Source organism: Solanum verrucosum, unplaced genomic scaffold, assembly GCF_900185275.1.
Source record: "Solanum verrucosum unplaced genomic scaffold, falcon-dt-bn FXZP01000285.1, whole genome shotgun sequence".
NCBI classification, from domain to species: Eukaryota; Viridiplantae; Streptophyta; class Magnoliopsida; order Solanales; family Solanaceae; genus Solanum; species Solanum verrucosum.
In genome coordinates, this window is record NW_026019934.1 from 122810 (window position 1) to 138545 (window position 15736).

General features: G+C 33.2%; 3 protein-coding genes across 3 annotated transcripts; 2 read left to right on the forward strand and 1 right to left on the reverse strand.

Annotated features, from left to right (window-relative positions):
- Nucleotides 1-187: 187 nt before the first annotated feature.
- Nucleotides 188-1141, forward strand: LOC125833799 (probable protein phosphatase 2C 55). Its single transcript, XM_049512972.1, has one exon. The coding sequence runs from the start codon at nt 188-190 to the stop codon at nt 1139-1141; it is 954 nt and encodes a 317-aa protein (XP_049368929.1).
- Nucleotides 1142-8238: 7097 nt separating this feature from the next.
- Nucleotides 8239-11675, forward strand: LOC125834165 (leucine-rich repeat receptor-like tyrosine-protein kinase PXC3). Its single transcript, XM_049513365.1, has 2 exons — nt 8239-10693; nt 10958-11675. The coding sequence occupies exons 1-2, from the start codon at nt 8353-8355 to the stop codon at nt 11281-11283; spliced, it is 2667 nt and encodes an 888-aa protein (XP_049369322.1). The 5' UTR covers nt 8239-8352; the 3' UTR covers nt 11284-11675.
- A 1277-nt stretch (nt 11676-12952) lies between these two features.
- Nucleotides 12953-14936, reverse strand: LOC125834650 (protein WHAT'S THIS FACTOR 9, mitochondrial). Its single transcript, XM_049513786.1, has one exon. It carries the CDS (start codon nt 14408-14410, stop codon nt 13181-13183), a length of 1230 nt encoding a protein of 409 aa, XP_049369743.1. The 5' UTR covers nt 14411-14936; the 3' UTR covers nt 12953-13180.
- Between the last annotated feature and the right edge of the window lie 800 nt (nt 14937-15736).

A 15736-nucleotide genomic window follows, 5' to 3' on the forward strand; every position in this document is an offset into this window, starting at 1 on the left:
CTCTTTTTTTTAGACTACACGCTAGTTTCTAAATTTTCCATTTAATAAGTTACCATAAATTGCTTTTCCATTACCTATTCTAAATAGGATTGCAACGTAATCTGTGTATATATATATGTTAACCCTTCACATAATTTCTTATATCACATAATTTCTTACTTCCCAAAGTTTTTCAATCAACACAACAATGGCTTCCTGTATTTCATCATTAGGTCATGATCGATACTCTTCCAACAATTTTGATGAACTTTTCAACCTGCCACGCTACAAGAGGTATTTAGACTTCACTTCTCATGAAGTTAATGATCAACTGGAAAATCACAGCAACAAGAGACTCAAATTTAGTCATGATGATGAATTTGTCAACGTCGAAAAGAGAGTAGTTGAATTTAGTAACAAAGAGTTACCATGCCTAAAAATAGTGGCTGGATCTGTATACATACCCAAAGACAATCCAAAGAAGCCTTTAGGTGAAGATGCACACTTCATACTTGAATTATACCAAACTATTGGTGTCGCGGATGGCGTTGGTGGCTGGGTAAAACAGGGGATTGATGCTGGAATATACGCAAGAGAGCTTATGAAGAATTCACATACCGCTACATATGATGAAGCTATGAAAGGTCATGTGAACCCTAAAAGGGTTCTTGAAGAAGCTTACAAAAACACACATTCAAAAGGATCGTCTACAGCTTGTATTATAACTCTCAACTCAGAGAAAAGTAGTATAGTTGCTGCTAATGTTGGTGATAGTGGATTTTTACTAATCAGAAAGGGAAAAATTATATACAAGTCGCCAATACAACAACGAGGATTTGGGTGTCCATATCAATTGGGAAACTGCAAGGATAATCCTAGTGTTGCTCATGAGATGGAATTAAACGTCGAGAAGGATGATATTTTGATGGTTGGGACGGATGGGATGCTTGATAATATGAATGATAGTGAGATAGAGGAAATTGTTCGAAGAGCGATAGATGAGAAGTTGAAACCAAAGGAATTGGCTAAGAAAATTGGAAACATTGCATTGTACAACTCATTTGATAGATTTGCAGATACACCATATGCAAGAGCTTCTAAGGGACGACATAAAGGAGGAAAAGTTGATGATATTACTGTTATTGTTGCTTATATACAATAATAATACAATTTAGATATAGTTAAAAAAAAAAATAGACTGTATTTGTTAGGTTGCCTATTATATATGAATCACAAAATGTAATGGGCAGACTTTATTCTATAATAATAATACAAATGTTATATTTCAGATTTCATAGTATTTTGGAACTACTCTGTTATTTTGGTATTTCATAAATTTGCAACTTCTCTTCGATGTTTATTTCTTTTACATTTAATATCATGCCTTTGGTGATTTTTAATGTTATCTCATCAAATATGACCGCACATTCATTTACGATTCACATATGTAAGACACTCATTTTGTGAATATATAGTCATCATTATATATACATTAGTATGATCGAAAAAAAGAAAATAGAAACAATAAAAACTTAGTTGAAAACATCTTTTGACTAATTTTATTAATTGTCTTATTGTTCAATGGAGAATACTCCATGGGTTGCACGTACGTTGAGTGAAGGGTGATTAGTTAAACATTCATTATTCTAGCCGGAAAATCATATTGGAAAGTCATATTGCGTATCAAAAGTGTTGGGTTCTAAAATGAATAAGGCGTCATGTGGAACCTTACAATTGCAAATCATATGATAATAAATTAGATGACAAAAACTTAACTAAAAACATAATATTATTATATGAAAACTAATATAAAAGAAAAATATTAAAATTGTTGAGAGAATAAATCTCCCCATAAACTAAAATCTCTAAACGACTATATTGTGGATTCTATTGTGTTTTTTATATGAGAAGAGATGTTTTCAATTTATAGAGTTCCAATTTTTCTTCCAAGGAAAGAAGAACTCAAATATAGAAGAATATTATATTTTTCTTTCAAGAAAAGTATAAACATTTATAGTAATGTTTTGTCTTTTCTTTTAGGAAAAAATAAACTTCAAATAAGGTAAGAAAATCAGGGCAAAATCCTAACATGAAGAAAGTAAAAAGTAATTATATGTTGAATGTATCAAAATGTCCTTTAATTTAATCTTATGATCTTAAACATGACATGTAGAAAATCATAATCAAAGAGTTGCCACAAAAAGGGGCAAAACATTCTTTTTTTTAAATGGACTGAAAAGGAAGGTACGAGAAACAAATTGAAATGAAATGAGCAATAGATAGAAAATGTAGTACAATATTTTACAGAATTCTTCTATGATGCAACATAAAGAAAGATAGCATTTTTGCAATAGAGCCTAAAGTAGTGGGGTATTTTTGTTCTTTTTATCTTGAGAGTGGGGACCTTTGGTGTCCTAAATATTGAGACAATGCATAATACAAGGGTCATGATGCATGTCTAGTAAAGTGAGAGCCCAAATATCAATCAATTTTAGATTCCATGGAGAAGTCTTGTTTGCTTGGTAACAAGACTTTCTTGAATGCTTTTTTTTTCCCTTGTTCATACTTAAGTGATATTATTAATTATTATTTAGAAGAGAATAAGAACAATTGAAGGCCTTTGGGGCTTTCGTCTAGCAGTAAGAACATAACACGTGATATGTGAATAACGACATACGTTACAAGTTTGAATATTGACGATATAAAATAATACGTCATTTTAGCAAAGAAAGATAAAAGGGGTGGGGCCGTTAATTATCGTTTATTGAGTTTTAGACGGTATGTTGCGTATAAAATAATACGTCATTTTAGCAAAGAAAGATAAAAGGGGTGGGGCCGTTAATTATCGTTTATTGAGTTTTAGACGGTATGTTGCGTGCACTCTGAGATTTCTCAATTATCGATCAAAAAGAATAATAACAACAAGAATCGTAGGAGGAAGTGGGGTAGGACGTTTGATTTCTTTCCATAACGAAAGATATTGAATTTGATCTCTATAATCAGAAACCTCTCCAGAAAATGCATTTCATCATATAATGTATCTATTATATGACAAATATCCGAACTAATCGTTGGAGAAGGATACAAGGGCCAGTCTATTATTTATTGAGTTTCGAATTATATATTGCGTGCACTCTGAGATTTCTCAGTTATCAATCAAAAATAATTATAACAACAAGAACCATTGAAGGATGTAGGGTAGAATATTTCATAGATTTTTTCCATCTTTAATCAAAGATCTTGAATTTGATCTCTAAAATAAGAAACCTCTTCATAAAAAGCATTTCATGATCTTTTAATGAATTTACATGACAAACATCCAAACTAAATGGTAAGAAAGGGTACGTAGGTCAACCTATTATATATCGAGTTTTGAATTGTACGTCCACATCAACATTAAAAAATTGGTGGGATAATCGAGATTATTTCATCTTTAATCAGAGATTTTGCTTTTGAGCCCTAAAACAAAAAACTTTTTTATAAAAAATGTTTTCTCAAATCTATGAGTTTCGAATACTGAACGGTTAAAATTAAAAGAAAAAAAGATGAAGAATAAGGAAAAGTGGCCGCCCACACCATGACTAATGCACATGCAATTGGTTAAGAGTGGAGTCATGTCTATAGTACTTTTGCAATAGTAAAGTGCAGTGAAAATGACATGGAGGGTGGGATTTGTTTTCTTTTACTTGTTCTCATGTTGGGATAAATGTTTACGAGATAAAGTTTAGTTAGTTAAGTAAATGAGTGTTTTAAGGCTGTTAATATATAAATTTGAAAATGAAACTAATAATTCAAGCTAAATTTAGGAGTATTTTCAAAACTTTCTCACTTTATTTTTCAATTGTGAGTTTTCACCTATACATTTACTTTATTGACTAAAGAAAACAAACAATTCTGCCTAAACATTAATGGACAAATCTAGAAGTACTTGTTTTAGGACGTTCTTGTAGTAACTTTTCAAGGAACAATATATTTTTTAAAAAAACTTATCGCAAAATATCTATCATATTCTTTTACACGCTCCTTAAAAACTATTAATTAACAAGTTTTTAAGAAAAATTATTTTAGCCTTCAGTGTTATTTGAACAATCCTAACATCATTTCATAATTGAAGCGTTTGTACTATTCAAGAACAATACCTACAAGAGTAAAATGGTGTGTGTATGGAAGGGGGGAGGGATAATTAATTTTGTATTGAGTTTGTAAAACGATAAGTAATTTATTTTAGAGAGCACGATAGATAAATTGAGACGGAGGAATTTTATTTATGCTTTGGACCAACATTTCACCATTTTATGTGTGGTTTTGGAATGACAAGAGATACAAATATTTCTATTTTCACGAGATAAAAATAAATTATGTACCCTCCTTGGATTCATCGTAAAATTTCATCAATTATATTATTGTTATTGCGGATAATATCAACCAAAATTTCACTGATTGTTTATAACACTTAGCTAACGTGTTTAATTATTCGCAATGATGAAACCAAAAAATGTCAAAATAAATTGGTAAAAAATTGACTAAACAAGAATCATACTATAAAGTACACATGATTTGGTACCCATAAAGTAATAATTTAAAAAATTAAAACTAGGTAATTAATGACTGTAATAATACTCTTAGTTCCTTTAATGTACGAAAGACAAATTAATTGCACACAATTTAAAACATACTATTACAATAATTTTAATTTTAATTTTAATAACAACTAATCAATAAATTAAATGTCCAATCTGACTTAATTAGTGTTCATCTTTAACTTAACATTATAACAAAATAGTCAAAAGCAACGGCGTGGTGAATGATTCTGTTAAGTGGTGATTAGTTAATTAACTAATTAATTAATCCCAAAAGTAAGCAGCAGAAAGCTTAGTAAAAATGATTAAGTCTTTTGGTTATGTTGAAGGAAGTGTCGAACTCATAATAGTCTTGTTGTACAAAAGTTACATAAAAAATGGCAAGTTACATATTTGATCGATCAGCTCAAAATAATTAAATTCGCTAGTTAAATATGTAAAAACTGTATTATTTTATATCAAAAATAAACATTTTATGTATACTATATATTAGTAAACAAAATATCTATACTTGATGATTATTATTTTTATGAACGACTAAAAAGAAAAAAAATACTTTAAAAATAAATTAAGCTCATCATTAATCCAAAAAATTGCATGGATTAACTGTAGCACTAACATGGGACATGAGGAGTAAAAATAGATTTAATTTTCTCAGCAAAAAATATTTTTCGCTATGTTCGATTACTAGAAAATATTTTCTTTTCAGAAACATATTTTTCATGACAATTAAAGGAAAAAAATGATTTCTCACACTTAATTATTGACTTAAGTAATATTTTCTTGTAATTATTCTAATATTTAATTTCATATCTATTGTTCTAGCTACAGTTTAAACATAATCCATCACTAACACTAACAAAGTTCATACTTCATAACAACTATCCTATTAGTTAATTTTAATTTTAATTTTAAATATACAAATTTTTTTCCATTTTCTTAATTTCCATATATTCATACATATTTTTATTTTATTTTATGTTTTAATAGGTGGTGATGTACTATTTTTATTTTTATTTATTTTACCTAACAATTATAGAGACATGCAAAGGCCCTACTTGTAACCTTTTGCCCATTACTAGTGGGTCCTTTCACCTTCTCAAATAATTCAATTAATTTCCCTTCAAATTATCCCTCCTTTAAACTTTATATTATATCAATAATGCTGCTTTGGAAGAACTACATAATCTAATCAACATTTACAATTGAAGGTCAAATCTCTAGAAATTATTTTTCAATCCTACAAATAATTTAATGTATGTCTAGTTTGATACTAATATGTAGGTCTAATCATGTCCCAAAAATGCATAATATGCAAATCCTAAGGCTTAAATAAATCTCTTATATTAATACAATAATAACAGGACCATCTAAAGATGTAAAATGGATATAATTTTTCATTATTAATCAAATATCTCGAGTTTGAGCTAGTCATGAGAATAGAAAATTTTCTAATAAGGAGTGTTTCCTTTATAATTACCCCTTATTGAGGTGAATTTAAATTTATCAGCTCAACAAATATTGAATATCAAATAATAATAATTATTATTATAAGAACTTCGTTATATTCACCTATTATAAGTATTTATCATTTAATATTAATAAAAAATAATCAATTCAATTGTAACATACTTGTTGGAAATTATATGATGAATACTAGTTGATCATTTAATTTCCTAGATGACACAATCATCTAAGATTAAAAAAAAAAGAGTCAATTTTCTCACAAGTAACGATCGATTAGGTTTAAGTTAGCTCCTTAAAGTTATACATCTCTTTAAAATTCACTCAATTATAGATAGACTCACGTTTCGATTAGGTGTAAAATGTCACTCACGTCTAAAACTAACGGGTTCTCCCTGAAATGCATAGACATGTTATCTAAGGGGTAAAACACGATTTCGATACGAATCATCGAAATATTATAACATATGATTTTAATTATATATATATATATATAATAAAAAAAAACATTTTAGGTATTTCTCGTTATGTCATATCGAGAATGACAGGACAGAAGACCAACATGACATTACTCACATGGGACGGAATCCTAGGCATATGTAATTATACTTTTTATTTACTTTGTTCTTCCTGTTATTGTCCCTCCAAAATAATAATAATAATTCTTATTATTATACCTTGAATTTGAAGTGGCATGCAAATTTATGACACATAGTAAAAGTTAAGTAAAATTTATGATCTCAAATATATCGTGACATTACATATCCATAAGAGCATATTATTAAATGAGAGATTTAGAAATGAAAAACTTATTATTGGATATTAATGAACTTTTTAGAAGAGTTATTTAATAGAATTATACCATCAACGATCTACTATATATCAACAAGAAATAGATATATGCATAGGCAAGAGGTTGATTCTCTTTCATTAAAAAATTACATTTTGTAAATAGAGTACAAATAATTTTACTGATGCATATACAAGTTATTGCATCTCTCTAACACAAAAAAAAATCTCTTTTTTTTTGAATTTTTTTATCGAAATTCCTAGCTTCGTTGTTTATATACATGCGCGGGAGAATTAATACAAGAAGTTGTAGGTATACTTCTTGATAATGAAATTAACGAACAAGGAATAACTGATGAAGATCAATCATAATAAAACTTGCAAGTCATTTTTTATGTAACATAGAAGGCAAAGAGAGAAGATTTCACGAGACTTTGTTTGGTAAATGAGTCAATTATTTGAAAAGTTTTGTCGTTATTGTCGTTGTAGGTCTTTCCCTTCCATCTTTGGACAACATGACATGAAATGAACACTTTTGAAATTTATCATTTAAATATTTCTCGACTATTTACGTGGTAGGTAACATGAGTTTCAAAGTAAATTATTTTCATTGATAGAAATGTGACGTTTCTTTTCGAACAGACTAAAAAAGAGTATGCCATGTCATAGTTAAAATTATTTGAACTACATCACCAAACTAAACCATTAACATATGACATTCGTAATTCAGTTATCCGATTAATTCAGATTTGTGCCGTGTAAATAACACATTCTATTGGAAGTATTCATAAGTAGCAGTTGCAGAGACTCATATACACAGTTTCATTCACTCACACTGCTCTTTTCTCGTGACATTGTCAGTTTGAGTTTGAGTACTCAAATAAGTAGTAGTCATTAGTAGCATAGATTCTCTCTCCCAAACTCTCTTTTCTCTTTTCAGAAATTCCAATAGAGAAAAAAGAAAAACACCTGGCCCATGTAAGCAGTTTCCTAAATCAAAATAAGTACCCCATTTGCATCATCTTTCTTCTATTTGTCCTTAAAAACTACAATTTTTATCAGTTCTGCAACTTATTTGTTGTTTTTGGTACATGGGGTTCATTCTTTAGTAGTAAAGATTGAATCTTTATTGTTCTGTTCCATTTTCAAGATTCTTGAAATGGGTTATTTCCTTTAAGTTGTTCAAGTTTGTATCTTTCTTCTATTTGTACTTGAAACTGCAATTTTTATCACTTCTGCAACTTATTTGTTGTTTTTGGTACATGGGGTTCATTCTTGAGTAGTAAAGATTGCATCTTTATTGTTCTGTTTCATTTTCAAGATTCTTGAAATGGTTCATTTCCTTTAAGTTGTTCAAGTTTGTATCTTTTGTTTTCTAAACCCTTCTGTTTCTACTCTAGTTGTCTCTACAAGGTTTCTTGGTTTTTGGGTTCTAGCATTTTGTTTCTTTATGGTTTCTTGATTGTTCCATTTGGGCTTTTTTCTTTTTGGGGAAAAAAGGGAAGAAATTGAAGATTTTCTTGAAAAAAACAACTTAAAAATGGTAACTTTGAGGTTGTTCACTGTTTTGCTGGTGGGGTTGTTATTAAGGTCTCAATTTGGGATTGTACAGGCTCTTCATGAACAAGCCATTTTGGAAGCAATTGGCAAAGAGCTAGCAATACCTGGTTGGGATCTGAATAGCACTGATTTCTGTTCTTGGCATAGCATTAGTTGCAGCAGCTCAAACAGTTCAATGGTGGAAAGGCTGAATCTTTCGGGTTTTCGATTACAAGGTAATGTGACTCTAATATCTGAGCTCAAAGGATTGAAATGGCTGGACCTTTCTAATAACAATTTCAAAGGTTCAATCCCACAAGCATTTGGGAATTTGTCTGAGCTTCAGTTTCTTGATTTGTCTTTTAACATGTTTAGAAACTCTATTCCTGGTGAATTAGGTAAGCTCAAGAACCTTAGAGCATTGAACCTTTCAAACAATTTGCTCACTGGTTCAATACCTGATGAGCTTGAAGGGATGGAGAATTTGCTTTATTTCCAAATATTTACTAACAAATTGAGTGGTTTTATTCCTATGTGGATTGGGAATTTGACTAATCTTAGAGTGTTTGCAGCCTATGAGAATGAGTTTAGTGGTGATATTCCAGTTAACTTAGGCTTACATTCTGAGCTTTTGTTGTTAAATCTTCATTCAAATCAGCTTGAAGGGACAATTCCTGAGAGTATTTTTGCTATGGAAAAGCTTGAATTTTTAGTTCTGACTAATAATAAGTTGACTGGCACTATTCCTGATTCAATTGTGAATTGCAAAGGCCTTTCAAGCATTAGAATTGGGAATAACAAGCTGATAGGTGATATCCCTAAAGGAATTGGAAATATAAGTAGTCTTACTTATTTTGAAGCAGATAATAACACACTTTCCGGGGAAATCGTCTCAGGATTTGCGAAATGCTCTAATCTCACTCTTCTTAATTTAGCTTCGAATGGATTTTCCGGAACTATCCCTCCAGAGTTTGGTGAGCTCAATAATCTACAGGAGTTGATTGTTCCAGGGAATAATCTCTATGGAGAGATTCCGACTTCAGTTCTGAGGTGCAAGAATCTCAACAAGCTTGATTTAAGTAACAACAAGTTCAATGGAACCATTCCAGGAGATATATGCAACACAACTAAATTGCAGTTCTTGCTGTTGGGACAGAATTCCTTGAAAGGGGATATACCTCGTGAGATTGGGAACTGCGTAAAACTGCTTGAGTTGCAAATGGGGAGTAATTATCTTACTGGAAGCATCCCTTCTGAGATTGGTCATATGAAGAACTTACAGATTTCATTGAATTTGAGTCATAATCATCTCCATGGACAGTTGCCTAAGGATCTTGGAAAACTTGACAAGTTGGTTTCTTTAGATGTATCGAATAATCAGCTGTCAGGGAATATTCCATTGGAATTGAAGGGCATGTTGAGCTTGATAGAGGTTAACTTTTCGAGCAATCAATTCACAGGACCAATACCTGCTTTTGCTCCATTTGAGAAGAGCTTAAATTCAAGCTTTCTTGGAAACAAAGGGCTCTGTGGTGAGCCTTTGAGTAGTGATTGTGGATATGATTTTGAACACAACGGTAATCATCACCGAGTTTCCTACCGGCTCATCTTGGCTGTTGTTGGTTCTGGTTTGGCAATTTTTACAGCTGTCACAGTGGTTGTTTTACTATACATGATGAGGGAGAAACAAGAGAAAACCACCATGGAAGATGGAAATACCACTGATGAAACTTGTAGCAAACCAGTGATCATAGCAGGGAATGTTTTCGATGAAAATCTCAAGCAAGCAATAGATTTTGATGCAGTTGTAAAGGCAGTCAGGAAAGATACAAATAAGATTAGTACTGGAACTTTCAGTGATGTGTATAGAGCAGACATGCCTTCCGGGATGATTTTGTATGTTAAGAGCTTAAAGTCGATGGACAAGACTATAGTTCATCACCAGAGCAAGATGATCAGAGAGCTTGAAAAGCTAAGTAAACTCTGTCATGATAATCTGACGAGGCCTATCGGGTTTGCAATCTATGAGGATGTTGTTCTACTCTTACATCAATACTATCCCAATGGGACATTGGCTCAGTTTCTTCATGAGTTTAGCCAGAAACCTGTGTACGAACCTGACTGGCCTACAAGACTTTCCATTGCCATTGGAGTTGCAGAAGGGTTAGTGTTCCTTCATCACGTGGCCATAATCCATCTTGATGTTTCTTCAGGGAATGTGTTTCTTGATTCTAAATTCACCCCTTTGGTTGCTGAAGTTGAAATATCCCGACTTCTTGATCCATCTAGAGGGACTGCAAGTATTAGTGCTGTTGCTGGCTCATTTGGATACATTCCCCCAGGTATATTCTATGGCTTGAAAGACTTGGCTAATCATTTTACTACCTTGTGGTTCAATTTGTTTGTCTTACTTTCCTTTTTAGTCGGTTTAAAAAAAATGTCTTTCCTTTCTTTGTAACTCTTTAATTTTAACTTTACACCTGACATTATTAAGACCATGGACATTTTGTATATTCTATCTGCCAGACAAACAAATTGAAACGGAGGGAGTATTTTCTTTTTGTGGAAAATGTCTGGTGTCTGACTAGTTCCTTTTTCTTCAACAGAGTATGCATATACAATGCAAGTAACAGCTCCCGGAAATGTTTATAGCTATGGCGTTGTTTTGCTCGAGATCCTTACCACCCGACTACCCGTTGATGAAGCTTTTGGTGAAGGAGTTGATCTGGTCAGGTGGGTTCATGGTGCTTCTGCGAGAGGAGAAACACCAGAGCAGATACTTGATGCAAGACTTAGCACCATTTCGTTTGCTTGGAGGAAAGAAATGCTTGCAACTCTAAAAGTCGCATTGATGTGCACCGATACCATTCCAGCAAAACGACCAAGAATGAAGAAGGTGATAGAAATGCTTCAAGAGGTTACACAGAGTTGAATCAAAACTCGTATCATCCAAAAGTCTCTGCTTAATCTCAGACCTTCAGATCATGAAAACCCCTGTAGAAATACAAAACGGTACGAAACTCACTGTTCTTAGCCTAGACTAGTGGTCTAAAAATAGTTAAACTATGTATATTGTCTGAGGTTGCTGTTCTTCTCTGACGATCAGCTCCGAGGTTGTAATTTCAATTTTCATATTAGAGCGAGTAAGGAGGTTATATGGGAAGGGTTAAAACCAGAAACAGTTCTTGATATGTACCATTCTGTACAAGGCCTTCAATCATATATACTTCTTTTTTCTTGTCTATGTGTAAATGGAGGTTTGGCATTTCATATGCAACATTAAAATCTTTATGTATATATAATGTTGAACCCTCTTGGTGAAAATCTTGTGTTCGCCACTACATTGGGCCCTTCGCAATAATACCATTGGAGTAGGGAACATATTGAGAGGTTTTACAAATCAAAAGAAACAGATTTCTGGTTTAATTTGCTACTGTAAATGTACAGTCACTATTTTGCTTCATTGGCCTAAATGGAAAGTGGAGATTCACATAGTCGACTCCAACTCCAACTTGCTTGGGATTGAAGCATCACTACTCACCCAGTGTAAGAAGTAACCCTTATACAAGTTTAAGATCACAAATTGGGCTCAACATGAATATTTCATGATAACTCAAACAACTTCTCAATAAAAAATCTAAAAAATTGTCAACATGCATGCTTGAAATACTGAGAATCATAATGATCACAGTTTTATTTGTTACTGCTATAAATTCATTGATTGCACCAACAAGGTGCCAAAAATGTACAGAAAAAGGGGACTTTATGTTCCCTTAAACATGTAGGGAATTCAAAACGTCCACAAAATTTTACTTCTTGGTTGTAATGCACAGTTCAAACAGGAACATAGCAATTATAAGACACTACATTTCATTACATATATTGATCTATGCTTATCTTCAAGAATTCTTTAAGTAGTTTCCTTATAATGCCAGCTCTGTGCTGCTACTTTCAATGATGCTGAAGTGTTCGTGTATATTCTTCTATCTTCCGGTAAGAAAGACTTCCTCTCAATCCCCAAAGCCATCCATCATAGTTTCTGCAGTCTGCAATGGAGGCTTCTCTGTTTTGACGAACTACACCAAAAAGTCACAAGAGGTTCCTGATAGAGGATTGTAACGAGCAAAGATTAAACATGCACAATCCACAGTTCACTCAAAAACTAGACAAAGCATCTACTCTTGGAACTAAACATAAACGCATCAACAAGGACAATTTAGTTCCATGTGGTGTTGGATGCTTGAAAGAGCAAAGACTCGATGAGCATGCTCCCACGTCAATAATTTCAAAGTTGAGAAAACCGAGCAGAAATCAATGCCATGGTCAGGTGGCTACACATGAAGAAACAACAAAGGAAAGCATGAAACTAAGAAAAAAGTTATGATAGATCACAAGGAATAGTAATTTTATGTCAAGGAAAAACGACATAAAACTATCCAACATTGTTACATAAAAGTGTCAAGCATGTCATATATAGAAGACATGAGAGGGGGGCATCAGTCAGCTAATAATACATCATGTAAGCTAATCATATACCATTGATCAAGACTTTGAGGCTCCATTGGTAATACTTAATAGTATGACTATTCCTTCGTATGACTGTGGCCATCCCCTTCATACTGAAATCACCCTTAATGGATGAAAGAACTGCAGCATAAATGAGAGAAACATCCACCTCTGAAGCTATAGAGATCAAACAGTCTTTTCATTTCATTCCAAATGCCTACAAATCCTGCTTGAACAGTTCTTTCAATTTTCTTTTCCTTCTCGTTTATAATTTCTTTTAAATCCTGCACCTGATTATAGTGACACAAGCATAAAGAGCAGAGTTAAGTTGTAAATTTCTTATCCTCATCATCTGTACAATCCAAGTCCTTGATATTCGAGTCACCCTGATCAATTGGCCTGTTGTTAAACCTTTTACGTTTCAGTATACCCTCCGACTCCTTCATCAATTTGATGTACCTTTTTCTAACTTTTGCTAATGGATGTTCCTCGATAGCCCCTCTATCACAGTAAGCTTCTTTTAGTATTGCGGTGCAAGTCTTGTTCATTAATGACAAATTGAAGATATGAGGATGCCTCTCAAATGCCTTGTGAACTTTTTGCGGCAACCCCAAGTATTTCCTAAGACACAAAAGCCTCTTCCTTTCTGCAGCATGCTCGACAAACAAACTAAGCAATTCATGAAGTACACCCACCACTCGTTTTTCTGCTATATCACTATTTGGATCTAAATCTGAAAAATCCTCATAGGGTGAAACATATGGAAACTTCTGAAACTCATCAAACCAGTCTGCAATTTTTCTTTTAAGCCTCAATCCCTTTGATGGATACAGTGGAAATTCTATTGCCTCACCGTCCACACCACTATACACTCCCCTCTTCATCGCATTCATCTGCATCACTGATAAAAGCCTTTCACTTCCATCAACATTAACGGCCAGCCCTTTCAATCCATCTTCTATTTCCACAACTCTGAAACACCCATCAAGATTGTCTTCCGGTTTCCTTAAGAATTCGTCGGGTAACCCCAAATACCATTGCAGACCCTGAATTATCTTTAGAGGAAGCATCTGTTCCCTGCCACTCATCAGTATCAACTTCTTCAGCCTCAAAATGATATCATCCTTAAATTTTAAGTAGACCTCTCTCTCCTCTCTATCAAGCTCAATAGCCCTCTGGGTCAACTTAAACCAAGGCAAATTGTAGTTAGGGCCAGTAAATTCCTCAAAAACAGATGGATACAGCCTTAAGAACCTGGCAACCTTAATGGGTATCCCTAACTCTAAGCCTTTTTTCGAAATAACAGAAATGGGGATGCAATAATCATTAGGTGAAGAGGAGACTATGCAGTTCTTAAGAGCAATTAAAGGCTTGAGTTGAACTGATCTGTGAATAGTATCAATGGAGTCAAAAAAAGAGTCTTTCTTCCATTTCATGTACACATCTACATAGGTCTGCCGCTGGGTGTATGAGCAGGGAAGAGGGTGGCCGGAGAAGAGGACTTCATGCAAGAGAGGTACAGAGCTCTTGCTTCTCCTGGCGATCATTGCCATCAACGACTGTATGTGTTTCTGTGCTGTTCGACTGTGGCTTTTCAGATCCTGCGAGAGGCTGCAGATTGATATTCACTAGAAAATAAACACACTGAGTTATATATACCTTGCTGTTGGCCCGTGCTCTGAGCCCAAAACTAAGAAGAATATGCAGTTTAGACGAGCGAGAAAGCATCAATCATCTTTGCTGTTTGCGGCAAGCTAACACTCTCAACGGATAGCTGGTTAATGCACACTTTACTGAACATCTGGACTTTTAGACGCCACTATATTATACTGGCTCCCTCGCCTTTTTGCACATATCCTTCTTGTTGATGAGCTTGAACTATGGCAATGGCTGAACAATCCATACGTTTATCTACTGAAAGGCAAAAGAACCTGAACATATTTAACCCAAAATGAGGCTATAGTTTGGAGGAATAACTTGTAAGCATATAGAAGAATCAATATTCTAACATGTTTGAAACACCAACTGATTGGGGATAGAGTTTGTACATGTACAAAGAATTTTCAACTATAATATCACAACTTCCAATTTCAAATGCCAACTACCAAGAAACAGAAACCCAATATAGAAAATCCAAAACCATCAATGGAAGCTCAAAAACCAATTAAAACACGCAAACTTCATGAAACAAGATTTACCATTCCATAGCATAATCTGTAGTCCATATTCAATGATTTTTTAGTATAATATCACACAATTCCTCCAGTCCATTAAAATTCAGAAAAATCCAGAACCATCAATGGAAGCTCAAAAACTAACTAAAAGACACAAACTTTATGAAACAAGATTTACCATTGAATACCATAAGCTATATAACCTATTATAAGAATATTTCCAGTACAAAATCAAATAAGTCCTCAATGTTTATATGCTTATTCTACCAAGAAACAGAAACCCAATTCACGAAAAGTCACAAAGAATCAATGGAAGCTCAAAAACTAACTAAAAGACACAAACTTTATGAAACAAGATTTACCATTGAATAGCATAAGTTATATTCCGTGTTCTAAGAAACAGAAACCCAATTCACAAAAAGTCATAAATCATCAATTTCAACTCAAAAACCAACTAAAAGGACACAAACTTTATAGTACTTACCGGTCACGGGCAGATTTTGCGGCAGCCTACAAGTAAAGTGGCAAAGGTGAGGAAGCTAAGAAACTGTTTTAATGGGCCGGACTTGTTTGGGTCAGGCCCAATCATATTTGGATTTTGGGTCGAGGCCCAATCATATTTGTATGCAAGTAACTGATTTTGACCTATAAGGAAACTTTTTTAATCCCATTTCGTTTAAATTTACCGCCTTTACACTAAACTAT